The 16667-nt window shown below is 45.4% G+C and overlaps 1 protein-coding gene across 1 annotated transcript; it reads left to right on the plus strand.

Annotated features, from left to right (window-relative positions):
* The first annotated feature begins 903 nt into the window (after positions 1–903).
* On the plus strand, positions 904–16489 carry utp20 (UTP20 small subunit processome component). The gene is made up of 60 exons (XM_028422822.1): positions 904–1103; positions 1319–1399; positions 1496–1562; positions 1672–1804; positions 1881–2069; positions 2184–2265; positions 2365–2502; positions 2652–2807; positions 2899–3051; positions 3139–3273; positions 3541–3618; positions 3694–3872; positions 3960–4115; positions 4209–4297; positions 4380–4485; positions 4559–4709; positions 4787–4849; positions 4928–5095; positions 5203–5279; positions 5466–5545; positions 5652–5901; positions 5985–6158; positions 6415–6505; positions 6621–6706; positions 7191–7316; positions 7616–7782; positions 7867–8075; positions 8157–8300; positions 8379–8458; positions 8536–8771; positions 8856–9000; positions 9090–9177; positions 9261–9404; positions 9500–9553; positions 9633–9785; positions 9878–10033; positions 10118–10258; positions 10331–10468; positions 10552–10691; positions 10765–11167; positions 11248–11387; positions 11482–11638; positions 11728–11826; positions 11908–12075; positions 12195–12361; positions 12454–12601; positions 12676–12792; positions 12868–13038; positions 13124–13255; positions 13345–13455; positions 13530–13679; positions 13767–13949; positions 14370–14501; positions 14576–14708; positions 14782–14966; positions 15040–15111; positions 15196–15468; positions 15546–15672; positions 15748–15893; positions 15975–16489. The coding sequence occupies exons 1-60, from the start codon at positions 1053–1055 to the stop codon at positions 16128–16130; spliced, it is 8424 nt and encodes a 2807-aa protein (XP_028278623.1). The 5' UTR covers positions 904–1052; the 3' UTR covers positions 16131–16489.
* The last annotated feature ends 178 nt before the right edge of the window (positions 16490–16667 follow it).

Below are 16667 nucleotides of genomic sequence, written 5' to 3' on the forward strand. Positions count from 1 at the left end.
CTGCAGTATAATAAAAATACTAATGGCTTACTTCCTTGTGGCATTCAAACCTTTGAGATACAGCAGTTGCTGTTATTGTTTGTGTGCCTCATGGTTCGGAATGACAACCTTCAGTCATGACAATTAAAACAGATTAATTTATTTCGCCACCTCATACCAGACAAATTAATTTGAATAATAATATGAAATATGAATATTACTTGTTTAAAATATAAGCCAATTGATATAAAAATGTAAAAATGTCAAAAAGTTTTTTGTAATGACAGCTCCTAATTCTAAACCTAAACTAGATTTTACATTTTTAAAAGTTAGCGTCCCCCATCAATATTTAAACTGTATTTATCCTGATCTGTTTCCCAGAAAGGCATGTCAAAACACATAAAAATTAGATTGAATGCCCTCCTTGAACCCTTTGGAACACATACGCTTGGTATCTTTGTGTTGGTAACACTATGAAGTATTTAGTTGAGCAGTCTGATTTACTGTGACTGTAACTGGTACATAGATACAGATGGTGTTTTTTTTGCCTTGCCTAGATGTTTTTTTATGTGAAAATAAGGTTATTTATTAGCTGCATAAGTATAAGTATAAGTCATGTTTCCTACTACTAGTTCAAATATTAGAACAATCCTACTAAAAATGACTGTTTTACAGACATTTTCTGGGATTTTTTCCAGGTGCACAGTGTAAAAACACTACATTTAATAACTGTAGTTATGTCAACACAACTCATGCAATCTATATAAACACTTTATTTACTGTTTGTACACTTTTCCTTCTTTCTATGATTTCCAGGCGATTGAAAAATTCATTTTTCCTACTTTTCTGTGTGTCATTGATGGCCCCCCTCCCCCCACACATAATCGACCACGCGGAGAAAAAAAACTTTCCCATGATGCCTCGTTCAACATGGCGGCGCCCTGGTGTCGGCGTGTGTGTAAACAGTTGTAACTTTAGCTAAAACAAGAAGCAGAGCGTGCGTTTTATGACTTAGATAAATCATACGAGCATTGTAAGAATACAGTTTTTCTGTATCACGCAACGAAGGAAAGATGAAGATAAAATCGAAGTCGTCGTATCACAAATCTGAGAACACCTACAGGGTGAGAGTGCAGTAAGACACGGCAGCATGATGCTAACCGTGATAGCTGGCAGAAAGTGGTATAGAGGGCTTTTTAAATGTAGCATTGGCATCACTGTAACCAGCTTTGTGATGATACATTCCAGATACAGTCTGTCATTACTTTCCTTGGTGAAAAACATGGTCAGTTCAGCATTTCGTGGCTATATTTAAAGTGATCTGTCTTGTTTCTTCCAGTTTCTCACTTTTGCTGAAAGACTCGCCAGTGTCAACATCGATGTCATCCACCGTATTGACAGGACTGGATCTTATGCTGAGGTCTGTACAGCCAGTTACCAGACAACTCCTCTCTTATGTTCAATCTGCTCCCCTGTTTACCTCTGTTTGCTGATGAATATTTTTGTCCTAATGCAGGAAGTAGAAACGTATTTCTCTGAAGGACTGACACAATGGAGAGATCTAAACTTAACAGGAAATTTCAGTATGTATAAAATTATAAGTCACTATATTATCACCTAATAATTGGCTCCTTTTTGTAGAACCAAACCTGAAGTTGTAGCTTTTGTGAATCTGACGTGTTTCCTTCACAGCTACGTTTTTGAAAGAGGTGTCCAACAAGAGCCAGTCATTCAACATGCTGGTTTTCCATCAGAAGTCTATAGTGGAAAGTCTGAAAACACACCTGGCTGTTCAGAACAGTCTGGCCTACCAACCCCTGCTGGAGTAAGTGATTTGAATTCTGGTCGTGTCTGTTTGTGTCCTCAGTTGTATTTACTCCTCTTGTCTCTTGCTCCTTCAGCCTAGTGGTGCAGCTGGCCAGAGACCTGCAGACGGACTTCTATCCCCACTTCCCAGACTTCTTCCTACTAATCACCTCACTGCTGGACACAAAGGACACAGAACTACTGGAGTGGGTGTTCACCTGCCTCTCCTACCTCTACAAGTACCTGTGGAGGGTCATGGTAAAAGACATGACCAACATATACAGGTGAGGTATCAGGCTGAATTTTCTGGTTTTTTTTTATAAATGTTTCTGGCATCAAATTGAAAAAAATATTAGTAAAAATTATGTCTATACCGATGAAATCTTTCGGCCCCACAGTTTGTACAGCGCACTGTTGGAACACAAGAAGGAGCACATCCGCAAGTTTGCAGCAGAGAGCTTCTCGTTTTTGATGAGAAAGGTCAGACCTGTCTTTTTTTCCTTCTCTTCTCTTATTTCAGTTGTTTTTGGAGTATTTGGTTGTTATGTCCTCTACTAATGTCTAATGCTTGTCCCACAGGTTCCAGATCTTGATGCCCTGCTGACTCACATGTTCTCAGACCTGGAGCAGCACCCAGACAAGGTGGAGGGAGTGGGTCAGCTGCTGTTCGAGATGTGTAAAGGAGTCAGACAGATGTTCCATTCCTGTGCTGCAACTGTAAGTTAAACACTGGTGGTGCAGTGAGAGTGTTTCTATTGATAATTATTTGCTCCTCTTTGTTGTGGCCCGTATGCTTTAAAGTTTCTTCATGTTGGCCTTCATTATGGTAAGACACAGAAACTCTTCTGGTTCACCCTTCATCCCAGGCCTTCCCTGTGGCTTTGTGCAAACTCGGCTCCACAACCCACCGGGGAACCTCTCTACCATGGGACTCTGTCAGGGACGCTTTGGATCACATGGCCCAGGCTGCAGCCAGTCATGTTGACAAGGAACACTTCCTGGTTTTGTGGGAATCCCTACAGGTAAGATCATTTAAGCCAAACTTCAGTCCTCTCTTCAACACATTGTTTTTTTCATTTCCTGTCTGATAATTGCGTGTGTCTTCATTTGCAGGCCAGTGTCATGGAGGTTCTGAGTGTCATGGAAGCAAAGAGCGAAGATGCACAAGTGGCCATACAGCAGCAGGAGAGGCTGCTGTTCATTTTCCACACACTGGTGTCCTACAAGGGCGGAGCCAAGATTACTAAACCAGAAGCCGTCTGCCAGGTAAGAGGAGAACACTGACTTCTGAGATTTAATAAATAAATAAAAAAATCCAAATCAAGTTCACATTTTGTCTTTGTGTCCATGCAGACGGTGTTGCAGCTGATTCAGAGCTCGTCTCTGTCAGTTTCTTGTGCCCGCCTTCTCCTGCAAATCACCTCCTCCCTGCTGCTTGGGGAGAACATCAACCTGCCCAACACGCTCATTCAGGACACTGTCCAAAAGGTGTGTGCATGCTGTGTTAAGAGATACTGGGACAGTAAGAAGTACCGAAAGCTGAATTGTCCTTGAAATGGAATGTTTTGCCCATTTTTTGGGTTCCCTGAGCACTCACACTGTAACAAATCAGATATGCTGTCTTGACTGAATTTATGTTAATGTCAGAGGTACGCCACCAGCAAGCAGGAGAAAGTGGACCATTGGGGCCTTATTATTGCATGCATAAGAAAATGCTAGTAGCTTGTGTGCAGACTCTCTCACTCGTCTCCTCAGGTGTTTAGCAGCACAATAGGTCAAGATCTGATCCTGGAGTTTACCAAGGAGATGTTTACCATGAAGCAGTTTGAACAGGTGAGTTCACACTAGAGAGGTAGATCTGTTTTCAGCTGTTTTTGCATCTATCTGATGGGCATGTGTCCCCTCCAGCTCTTCCTCCCCACCCTGCTGCGCTTTGCCGCTGGGATGTTCGGTTGCGGCAACGCCCCGTCTCACCACTCCGCTATGGAAATCCTCGTCAACCTGATCCTGGCCAAAGCCCCGCCCCCCACAGATGGCTCCATGGCTTTCGAAACCTACCCGCTTCTCTTCACCGGACAAACCACGGGGTCAGATACACCTCAGTCATAAAAATGTAACTGACAAATCTAAGTTTTAATCACACCTTGAGGTAAACACTGTTACCCCTCCTGCAGACTGTTCAGCAGTAAGGCAGCAAAACAGGCCACATCAGAGCAGCCGGCGGTGCCAGAGCTGGTGCTGTCATTGATCAAAACCCCTGCAGATAAAGACCAGTCCATCACTGACCTGTCGTTGCCATGGGCTGCACTGGTGCTGCTGCCACATCTCAGGTAACACACCTACAAATGTATCGGGCTAATAGCAGACACTGCTGCTGCTGTCGCTGCTGCGTGTACTCACCGTACTTTTACTGTTTTCTCCAGGCCTCTGCCTCCAACTAATGTTGTCCCTGCTGTGACGTCTTTGTTGAACCACCTCCTGTGTGAGATTGAGAATGAAAAACTGGGCAAAGGTTAGTTCAAAATGTTCAAACCCATTAATTGCACCATGTGAATTGGTTTATTTACGTCTGAACCTTCTCTCCTCCTCTCCAGCTGCTCTGTTTGTAGCCACACAGGCTCTGAGCTGCCTCCTCTCTCTGGATAGCTCCGCCCAGCTTATCTTACTGGTCACTGTGGACAAGATCAACGCCATCCTGCGGTAAGTTGAAGTGATTTGTGAGCCTGTTTTTCTGCAACACTTCCTCTAATCTGTGTCTTCATTATTGGCACAGGCGGTTTCCCACAGACCTGTCAGCTCTGCTGCTGGCAGACCTGTACTACACCCGCCTGTCGCTCAACGGCATTTCAGAGCACCTATCCCACAGTGCACTGCTGGAGCTCTACCAGATGCTGCATGCCAACGTCTCCTCAAACATTTCTAAGGTTTACAATCACAGAAGCAGACCACATATTTTCAATTAAAGCTATTGCATAACTAAATGGATTATTTTCCCTCGTAGATCCGCCTGCTGACCCTGAGGATCTTCTCTCAGTTCGAGTCTGAGCTACCTCCACAGCCTGAGGTACAATTGTCAGTTGTCAGTCTTTAGTTATTAGAAATATTTGCACTCATTTCTGTGACTTTCTACATCTCCTTCCAGGGTGAGGAGAACATAGAGGTGCAGCCGGTGTTTGCGGTGTGCCTACAGGCAGAGCTTGTGCCGGCTTCTGTGCAGCAATACAGAGACAAGCTGCTTCACCTGCGGAAGCTGAGGCACGACTTGGTGCCACGCAGTCTTCCACAAGGGCCACCAGGAGCCTTCCAGCAGGTACACAGAAGAGCACTGATTCAAGTTCTATTCTTCTTTAGATCCAGATTAATGCATGCAGTAGTAACACGCCCTGTCTCTCTACTTCTACTTTGTCCTTTATGAAGGTTCCTCTGCGCTACCTCATTGCAATGCTGTTTGTCAACTTCAGGCCACTGTGGGATGCCGTCATTGAACTTCTTGTGTAAGTGAAAAGAAATCCTAACAAAAAAAATTGAGCTCATGTACCTGTCATTAATGCAAGTACAAGTAACTATTTGCAGTGGTGTGGATTGGTGGGATTTGACTGCAGCTTTCAACACATTAGAAAGCTAAGAATGACAATTATCAGAATACATTTAACATAAATTGCTTTCCTTCGTCTGTACAGGACTCATGCCAGAGGGATGGACAACAAGGACTTCTGGAGAGTGTATCATGAACATCTGGAAATGGTGGCAGGTCTGGCTGGTAAGGCAACGACTCTGGTGCAGCATGTTTGCTTTGCTCCTGCACATTTAAGCAGTGATACTGAGTGTCGTTATCTGAAGAGAATTTTTTCTCATGTACATCACAGAAAAGGAATTGCAAGAGGATGACGACGCAGAGGAAGAATTGGGCCTACAGAGCCAAGCAGGCTGCGATGTCATTGAAAGCGGAGACATCGGGGTGCTGTTCTTGGAGCAGCTAAAGCTGAGCTCTGATCCCACTGAGAGGACCGACTTCCCCAACTTTCGCTGCCTGCTGTGGCGTGCCATAGCTCAGTTCCCCGAAAGCGTTGAGCCACGCAGCCGCGAACTAAGCCCCCTGCTGCTCCGCTTTATCAAGTCAGTGTTTCAACTGTTGATTTGTCAAATTCTGTCACAAAAAGCTAAAGTTAATCATTTTGATGGTTATTTTTGTTGCACAGGAATGAGTTTTATTCCACCGACATGGTGGTGGCACCGACTCAGGACTTAAGGAAGAAAGGGGACTCTGCACTGGAAGAGTCTGGGATGGCTGTGGAGGGGGAAGAGGAGGAAGAGGAGCAGGAGGAAGAAGGCAGGCAGCAGAAGAAGGCACTGCCAAGGAGAGCTGCAGCCAAGTAAGACCTCAGAAATGGATGGAAATGCATGCTTCGTCCACAGTCACTCATGCTGAGGACTTATGTGTGCAGGGCAGTGGACCAAACCACTGTGAGGAATATGGGGAAGGATTATATTGCTTTGCATCTACAATTAGCTCAAGAGTCTTAACTCCATATCATTGTATTATTTAAAACTGTATAGTTTTATTTACAGTGATGTATTGAGGTGATATTTCCATATTTAAATTGACCTTTTATTGAATTCTTTGCACAGGCAGTTAATTGACCATCTGAAGGTGTTCACTAAATTCACCAACCCCCGTTCTCTCTATCTGGAGAGCAGCCTCAGTGAACTCTACAACCAGGTAACGATGAAACGCAGCTTTAAACAACACCAGAGCTTATTGATATTACAACATAATCAAATAATTGTACGACAGCATTATCAGCATGTTTAATTTGTCCTCCTCTGTCTTTCAGCTGCTCTGCCATCAGGATCAGCGCATACAGCGAGTGGCCCTGCAGTGTGTTCTCACATACAAAGACCCTGACATTGTCCCATACAAGTAAGAAAACTGCAAACAGCACCAGCTTATTTCCTTCTCAGTGGAGTCATTGTGAGCTGCTTTGATAATTTCTCATCATCGGGCCTCTATGGTTACAGATGCAGGAATGCAAACTCCCACCTCAGTGCTGATTCTTTCTGACATTATGCCGTCTACTTTTGCTATCAGGCTATCCACTTACCACACATTCAGCCAACCTGCAGACAGATGAGCAGCTCCGGGGAAGTTTAGCATCACATATGTTTGTGTGCTGCTTTGTTCATGCTGGCATACTGACCTGCTTTCAGGATGGTGTCAGAGCAGCGCACAAACCCTGCGATTCACACTGTATATGCTGTAATCCATATTTGAAGAAAGATCATGACAATGTGTTGACCATTAGAAACAGGAGCTCTTTAACCCACAATTTAATATGCATCCTCCTGAGTGCTTTGACCTTTGTGTGTGTGTGTCTGTGTGTCTGTCTGTGTGTGTGTGTGTTCAGGGAGAATCTGGAGAGGCTCCTGGATGACAAACACTTCAAAGATGAGATTGTCCATTTCAACATCTCTAAAGAGACAGGAGTGGTAGATCCCTCCCACAGAGGCAGACTGATCCCACTGCTCATGAGGTACAGTATGTGTTGATGCTTTTCAATTTAAAGCTAAAACCACAGACTAAGAAATGAAGCCAAAGAGGAAGTACTACAGTTCTATGCTAAGCTAAGTTAAGCTAAGCCTTCATATTTAGTGGAAGTCTTAGGTATTTTTGGATTATAAAATCTCTTTCTCTACTACTCAGATATTTTACTTATTTTCATTTGCTTGAAAGCACTTTACTTGTGCTTTTATAAACAATGTCTCTAGTCAGTACATATCCCACACGTCCATTGTTGACTTTTTTCAAATTAAATTGCTGCGTGCGACACAGGATCCTGTTTGGCCGTCTGCGCACTAAGCCTGGCAGTAAGTTCCAGGGAAAAGCGACGGCCGCCTCACGCTCCTCCATCATTCTGCGCTTCCTGGCGGGCTGCCAGGCTGAGGAGCTGGGGATGTTCATTGACCTGCTGCTGGAGCCTGTCAGCCATCACAGCCAAGGTAGAACAAATGACTGACAACTGTCTGTCTGCTTTGCACTAGAACTTCCCTGACACATACAGCGTGTCATCTGTGTGTCCTTAGGTTCCTGTCTGTCTGCAGTGGACAGGGCGGTGGCAGACACAGATCTGGGCGCCGTCCTGCCGCTAGGCCGTCAGCACAGCCTGCTGAACATCGTCACTGTGGTGATCCACAAACTCGGCCACCTCATACACATCTACCTGCCCAAAGTGCTGCAGATCCTGCTCTGTGTCACAGCCTCTGTGTCCACCATCTTGGACAGTAGGGGCCAGGTATGAACCACTAACCTTTAGTTCTTTAGGTATTTTTATTCTGTAAAGTGTGTCTATAGATCTTCTTCTGTGCTGTTCCAGCTGCGAGCGGGTTGTATTAGCCCTCTGAAGAACCTGAGGAGACTGGGAATTCTGAGGATCCAGGACTTTTTTGATGGTTTTGACTCCTACAGCTTCAGCCCAGACGAGCTGGATGCTGTGTTTCAGGCTGTAGTCTGGCCTCAGGTACACGAAACCACTTTTTTTACTTTTATTGTTGACAGTTCAGGCATAACCTCTTCATTTGGATCTCTTTATGTCCAGGTGTGTCGTCTCCCCTCAGAGAGCACCTACTCACCCACCCCTCTGCTAAAACTCATCCATGTGTGGTGCAAAAATGCCAGGTCTAAAATGTGTTTGTCTCATTTCTCCACCTGTTTGTTTTTAGCCAGCTCACACTGTTCTGTTTCCTGTCTCTCAGATACTTCCCCTTGCTAGCAAAGCAAAGGTCGGACCACCCCGAGTGCGATGTCCTCCTAAATGTCTTCGCCCTCCTCTCAGCCAAGAACGCATCCCCAGCAACCATCACCATGGTAATGGATATAGTGGAGTCTCTAGCAACGACGGACAACTTTGTAGCCTCAGAGGCTGAGACGGAGCTCAGCGTCAACAGCTGTGTGTTCCCGCAGCCTGAAGACGGCGCACTCATCACTGCAGGTCAGCTGCTTGTCTCTATTTTCACGGTCATTGCTGCCACTGGGGAAAGGTAAAGTAACCAATTTTTCATCACATCTCCTCCAGACTCATTAACACAAGGCTCCAGGCTGCTGCTGCCTCACATCTCCACCGTACTGCACTATTTTAGCGGAGTTGTACGCAACAAAGACAGACTTAAGAAGAAGAAGTTCAGGGCACAGGTTGCCAAAGAGCTCAACATCCTCTCCAAGTGAGTTTAGCTCAAGACTATTTGGACTGAGGCGATTTTTTTATGACCTATATTTAATGAGCTGTTACATATTCTTGTGTTGCTTTCAGGGTCAGTCGATTTGTGAGCGACAAGGAGCAGAGCTCTATGCTCATCAGCCTGCTGCTTCCTTATCTCCAGAAAGGAAACAATTCTCAAGTGAGTCATAATCACCCTGTAGATTACCCTAATATTTATCGATAGTTTCTGTAAATTCAAGACAAACTTTATGTTTATTTCAGGAGACAGAAATCGACATCCTGGCCACCATACAGAACCTGCTCCAACAGTGTGTGCAGCCCTCTGCCTTTCTGCGGCCGCTGGGCAAGCTTTTCTCCATCATTCACAACAAGCTGCCCAGACAGGCCCTCACCACTGTCTTCCAGGTAACCACACACCTCATGTTGTCATCCACGCCGCAAGGTGTGCTGCATTAACTGCAGACGTACTAATGAATAAATGGTCTGCTCCTTGCTGCCAGACTCTGTCAGATTTTGACCCTTCACTCACATACATCACCGACTTAGCAACAAAGGTAAGATTTCATTAATCTTAAATATATTGTTATTATATCATTAGGATCAATAGGGATAATATATCATCCTTCTGCTCAGCTTAATGCATTTGACAGTCGACACCTGGATGAGATCTACTTCGACGTTCGTCTGATGGCTTTCCAAGATGCCACCAAACGAGTCAAAGAGATGCAAACTCCGGACCTAGACTACATCAACACCATCATACACAACTGTTTCCATACATATGAGGTGAGCAGACATACAGAGAGGTAACAGCTACACACTAAGAAGATTTTTTGTTGTCTTTTTGATCCATTTCTTCCTGTTTTAATTTTTTGCAGATTGGGGACATGTCGCTAGCAGACAACGCCACCTTGTGTCTGTCTGCAGTGATCACACAGCTGGCAGCAGTTGGGCCTGGAGAACAGATCTACAAGGATGTAGTACAACACACCATCCTGGACGCTGTTCACAGGGGGCTCCACAGCAAGACGGAGGTACCGGTCTCTTTGTGGTTTTTTCCGATTTTGTTGTATTCTGTGCTGATGTAGGTTTAAAATAAGGATCCCACCTCTTTCCAGAGCGTGCAGCATGAATACACCTCCGTACTTGCCTGCCTGGTGAAGACCTTTCCCGCTAAGAAAGAGTTCAGAGACCTGGTGCAGCTTACTAACTACAGTGACCCCGAGTCAGACTTCTTTGAGCACATGAAGCACATCCAGGTAGGAGAGACACCAAGGAAACTCACACCTCTGCCTCAATTCTTCTGTATCTGACACATGCGTCTTGTTCAGATCCATCGTCGGGGCCGTGCCCTGAGGAAACTGGCCAAGCAGATAACAGAAGGCACAGTGGTGTTGTCGCCACGTTCGCTTCAGAATTACATCATGCCGTACGCCATGACCGCCCTGCTTGATGAAAAGATGCTGAAGGTGACTTGGTTTTATTTTATAGAGCTAGATGTGTTTTTTTCTTTATTTGTGGATCTAAATGTTCCTTTCTTCTCATAATGCAGCATGAGAATATGATCTCAGCGTCGGTGGAGGTGGTGGGTGCAGTCTGTCGGAAGCTGACCTGGTCCAAGTACCTCTACTACCTAAAACACTTCATCCACATCCTGCAGACAGCTCAGGCTGAACAGAAACTGGCCGTCAGGTCTGGGTTTTGTTTGTCTTTACTTTGCTAAGTCATGTCACTTTCACCGATAAACGATTTTTTTCTCTGACAGTTTGCTGGTTACTGTCCTGGAGGCGTTTCATTTTGACCACAAGACCCTCAGCAGAGAAATGGAAGCAGCCAAAGCCAGGGAAGCAGACAGCATTGCAATCGACGCAGACAACGAAGACGAAGCTGCAGCCAATGAATCAAACGCAAGCGATGACGAGGAAGCTATGGAGATTGACGGTCAGGATGCTTCTGCTGACATTGCTAGAGAAAGAGCTGATGAAGAAAAGGATGACTCAGAGAAATCAGCTGCCATCAAAGTTAAGGTGCAGACAGCTCCTACATTACCTGCAGCAGCCAGTGGGCTGCCGCAGAGCAGAGAGGAGCTGGAGTCTCTGATCAGAGCTATACACCAGACTGTTAATGATGCGGTGCTGCCCCGCCTGCACAAGTGTCTAACAGCAAAGGTACACACACACACACACATGTTATAACGTCTTCTGAAAACAGCAGTATGGTTATAGATAAGTGGCCATGCTTTCTTTAGGTGACGCGTGATGAGGAACACAAAGCTGTGAAGTCAAAGGAAGTGAAGGACGAGGAGGTGGTGCGGATACCGATAGCTTTTGCCATGGTCAAACTAATGCAGACTCTGCCTCCACACGTCATGGAGGCCAACCTGCCTGGGTACACAGCTCTGTGAAAAGACAATGAGGATTACTTTGTATCATCTGATCAATAAATCATTTATATGCACTTTCTCTTTCTATATGTTATCCAGGATCCTGATCAATGTCTGCGTACTGCTGAGGAACCGTTTCCAGGAGATCAGGGACGTGGCGAGGGGGACTCTGGTGAAAATCATAGAGACTTTAGGCTGCAGGTATCTGCAGTACCTGCTCAAAGAGATGCAGGGTGTTCTGGTCAAGGGCTATCAGGTAGGAGACAAAGTCACTGACAGAGGAAACATTTACAGATTTTTTGATAAATGCTTATTACACATTATTTTTGCTCTACAAACATCCAGGTCCACGTGCTAACATTTACCGTTTACCAGCTACTGTCAGCCCTAAGTCCGACGTTGCAGAGTCGTGACCTGGATCCCTGCATGAACATGCTCATTGATGTAAGGTTTTTTTTCTCTTCACATAAACCTTTGTATTTTCATAAGTATACATCTTTTACCCCCCTTCTTCTTGTTGTTCAGATATTTAACAACGAGCTTTTTGGGGCTGTGGCCGAGGAGAAGGAAGTGAAGGGTATCGTTTCCAAGCTGATGGAGGCTCGGCACAGCAAGAGCATGGACTCCTATGAGCTGCTGGCACAGTTCTGCAGCAAGGAGAGCATCACCAAGCTCATACTGCCACTGAAGGAGGTGGGGATGGGTGCAACTAGGGAAACAGCGAAGGAGTCCTGCTAGGACACTGGTGGCTTGAACACAAGAGGGATAAAGCAGCGGCCACCCCCTGACAGTTCTGACCTTTTTCTATCCAGATCCTGGAGACTTCATCCACTTTGAAGGTGTGTTACCGCGTGGCTGCTGTACTGCGCCGTCTGGTCCTGGGTCTGCTCACCAACGTCGGCATGACTTCACAAGACATCCTGCTGCTAAGCTATGGCCTGGTCAGTGAGAGCCTGCCGCTGCTCAGTAAGAAAGACCGGTATGTTCACACACCTGTGCATCTAATAAACATCTAATCATCTAATAAATCATTGTTTAACTGTGTCATCACTGTGGCGTGTGTGTTTGTAGAACAAAATTATCAGCACAGCCTCCCTCTGATCCAAGACTGCCCCCTCCAAGCTGCCTCCTCCTGCCTCCCACGCCAAAGAGAGGAGGTCAGAAAGCGCCCGTCAGCAGCCGGACCAACATGCACATCCTGGTGGACGCCGGCCTCAAGGTGCAACTACATTGGCTACATTTTTGCATGTAGGAATTAATCTGTGAAATAACCTGTGTATCGTATTTACCCAGCTGCTGCATCTAAGTCTAAGGAAATCCAAAGTGACGTCGTCTGAGGCCTCTGCCCTGGAGATGCTGGATCCTTTCGTGCAGCTACTGCTCAACTGCCTGGATTCCATGCACGTCAAGGTACACTACCATTTATTGTTTACACAGTTTTTTTTACTTGACACAAACTAATAGCTGCTGTGTCCTCCCTCTCAGGTCATCACTGAGGCTCTGTTGGGCTTCACCTGGCTGTTGAAGTTCCCCCTGCCAGCAGTGCAGCAGAACGCCGCCCAGCTCACCAAGCAGCTCTTTGTCCTGCTGAAGGATTACTCCAAGGCAGGAGCCGCCCGCGGGGAGAACTACCAGCTCGTCCAGAACTGCTTCAAGGTTTTCCACATAAGAAATATGCACAGTTTGTAGAGATATTACAAGAAAATTGGGTAAATTGACCTATATTCTTTCCTTGTCACAGGCCATCACTATTCTGGTGAAGAACATTAAAAGCAACAACATCTCTGAGACACAGCTGCAGGTGCTGCTGGGATACGCTGAGGAGGACATCTACGACCAGTCACGGCAGGCCACTGCTTTCGGCCTGCTGAAGGTAACCACTGCAGCCAAAATACTGTGTGTGTCAGGAAAAAAAATCCCTGCAAGCGGCTCTGTGTTTACATGTGTGTATGTACTCTCCAGGCGATTCTCTCCAGGAAGCTCGTTGTTCCAGAGATGGAGCAGGTGATGAAAAAAGTGGCCAATTTGTCAGTTACAGGCAGCAACGCTATGATCAGAATACACTGTCGACAGGTACACGCACTACATGTTTTTCTCTGTGTGTCACTTTGAAAACAACATAGTGAATAGAATGGTGTTCGATGCAGATTTATTTAAAGTACCTGCTGGACTACCCGCTGGGAAGGAGGTTGCGACAGCACCTGGACTTTGTTGTGGCACAGCTGCAGTACGAGCACGACACCGGCAGAGAGTCTGTGCTGGAGATGCTGGCATACATCTTCCACTCTTTCCCTCAGGTTTGTACATACAACAAGATAACAAAAAAGGAAGAAGACAAAACTGAAGGATACTGTGGTTAGCTCTCTATTTTTTTTGTCATTTAGAAGCTGCTTTTGCAGCACAGCGGCCTGTTCTTTGCTCCTCTGGCTCTTGTCGTGGTCAATGACGACTCTGCACGCTGTAAGAAAATGGCTGCCATAGCCATCAAGGCCCTGCTGTCCCAGCTGGACTCGAACCACCAGAATTCCCTTTTCTGCCTCGTAACCACCTGGCTGAATTCAAAAAAGGTACCCAGAAACTAAAATCTAAATATATTACATTGTGTTAGTTTGTTTTACAGTATAGCTGTGGTGACCTAATAATAATTTTAAGTACCGGTAAGGTTTGAGCATCAACCTCCAGGGCTGAAATAATGAAGCTGAAGTGCAAAAACTGCAGTTCCTCAAATGGCCACTTGAGGCAGGCAACAAAACTGAATCAATCCACCCAGACCTAAACAAAGTGATGAAGATCAAAGAGCATATCCACTTTTGAGTGACAGGTTGTTGCCATTATAGGTTGGTAGCTGTTACCCACCCAGTCCAGCTCCAGTCCTTGCCCATATTTGGATTAGCTGGTCCACACAGAGCTCCATGGGGAATTTTATGAACGACAACTGAGGTCCATGTTTATCATTAGAAGTTGAATTTTGACGTCCTGCTTCCTAGGCTAGCCTGCGGCGTCTTGGGGCTCAGATTTGTGGGCTCTATGTGGAGGTGGAGGAGGAGAAGTTTGCCTGTCGACTGGACCACCTGCTTCCTCTGCTGGAGAGAGAGATCAACCCTGACAACTATGAAGATGTGAGTCACAATGCAAGGGGGACAAATTAATAGCCTGTGGAGTAGAGTCTTTAAAAAACATGTGTAACTTTCAGATCGAGGAGGAAGAGGAAGAGAAAGGAGCTGACAGGCTGCTGTTCAGTTATCTGACCCTCCTGACCAAACTGAGCAAACACTGCAGCCTGCTGGAGCTCAGAAAGCCTCATGACACACTCCGTAACATCTGGGGTAAGAAGGCAACACACTTATTTATTATTTACTCACACACTTTACACACATGCTCATTCAAAGTGTTTTCTAGGGCACATCGAAGCCCACCTGCGCTACCCGCACTGCTGGGTGTGGCTGACTGCCTCCCAGCTGTTCGGTCAGCTTTTTGCTGCTCAGCAGGCGGAGCAGCTGGTCGCCATTTGGAGAGGAGATGGAGCAGATGCTTCATCAGACTCAATAGCCACTGACTTCATCAGCACCAACCTGGACAAAAAGGTAAGGCTAATCATTTTTCTACTTTCTTCATGTAGATTTCATCTTTTAAAGTAAAGTGTTTTGTTTTCTATAGATAAGGGAGTTGGCGTTATCTTTCTGCCATCAGCTGCAGTCCAAGTTCCTCGACACAGCGTCAGGAGAGCAGGTACAGTAACACCACTGATACTCCACCCTGCTGCATCTAATAGTCCAAATTACACTCATATGTTTGGTTCCACTCCACCCGCAGGTGATCAAGAACCTGCTGTTTGTCGGTAAGGTCATCTACCTCATTTCCCCTGAGTCTGAAGTCAGTGCTCCTCTGGAAGAAGTGAAAGAGGAAGAGGAGGAGGAGGAACCAATGGAGAATAAAGATAATGAAGAAGACACAGAGGAGAAAGAAAAAGAGGAGGAGGAAGATGATGACAAGGATGATCGGCCTCCTTCTCTCATGTGGTTGATAAAGAAGCTCTCTCTGATGGCGAAGAGAGAGGCAGCATATACTCCCAAAGTTCCTCTTAAGGTACAGGTTATTATTGCTCTTACTGATCACTTTTTAGTGTCCATCTGTGGTTTATTTTGACCTTTTTTTTCCCACAGAGAACATGTGTGTTTAAATTCCTGGGAGCGATAGCAATGGATTTGGGAAAGGAAAGGCTCGGACCATATCTGACCACTATCATCACGCCTCTGTACAGAGAGCTGGACAGCACATATGCTGACCAAGGTATTCACTCTATTATCTGTCTTACCAAAAACAAAAATGTAACTTTTTACTAAATGACACGTTCTGTTTCTTTAGACCCCACCCTGAAAAATCTGGCACAGGAGCTTATCGATCTGCTGAAGAGACAAGTAGGGCTAGAGAGATTCTCACTGGCCTTCTCTGCTGTCCAGAGGGAGTTTTCACAGAGGCGAGCAGCACGCAAACGACACAGAGCCATGCAGGTATGATCAAGTGCAAACGCACACAAAAAGCCATAAATCCAATCTCTGCTACCACCTTATAGTTTCCCTTCATTCTCCTAGGCGGTGGCTAACCCAGACATCGCCGCCAAGAAAAAGCTGAAGAAACACAAAAACAAAATTGAAGCCAAAAAGAGGAAGATTGAGTTCCTCCGGCCAGGATATAAAGCAAAGAAGCACCGCAGTCACGCACTCAAAGATCTGGCTATGGTGCAGTGAACTGTGCATCAAGGACACTAGATGGCTGACACAATCCAGAAATTCAAAGGAGGCTTTTTTTGTGCTGCGGATTCCACAAGTCGATTTTTCAAAATGATATTCCATTTTGAGTGTGAAGAATAAGACCATTCTGAGAACACAAGATTAGAATAACGTATTCCCTGTTACAGAGCCAGAAATGAGACCTTATGTAACAGCTGTCACACAGCAGGGTGTTTCTGAATCCCTGATGACATTGATTCATGTGAACTGCAGATCACAGCTAAAATCTATTTTTTATTTTCCTGCTGTGCACTGACTGTACAATGGTGCTCAGATTAACTGAACACGTTTTTGTAATTAAAGAGATTTGACTCGTCTATCTGACTGCAAAAAAAGTCTTAACATTGGTAGAATGACTGATAGCAATCTTTACTGAGAATCAATTTCACTGTACAAGCAGATATAAATATGCAACCATAAAACTTTGAGCATACAGTTAGTGTTCAGTAACTAAATGACTAATATGCCAAAGCTGCACTGAAGGATTTCAAATAA

Source organism: Parambassis ranga, chromosome 2, assembly GCF_900634625.1.
Source record: "Parambassis ranga chromosome 2, fParRan2.1, whole genome shotgun sequence".
In the NCBI taxonomy this organism is placed as follows: domain Eukaryota; kingdom Metazoa; phylum Chordata; class Actinopteri; family Ambassidae; genus Parambassis; species Parambassis ranga.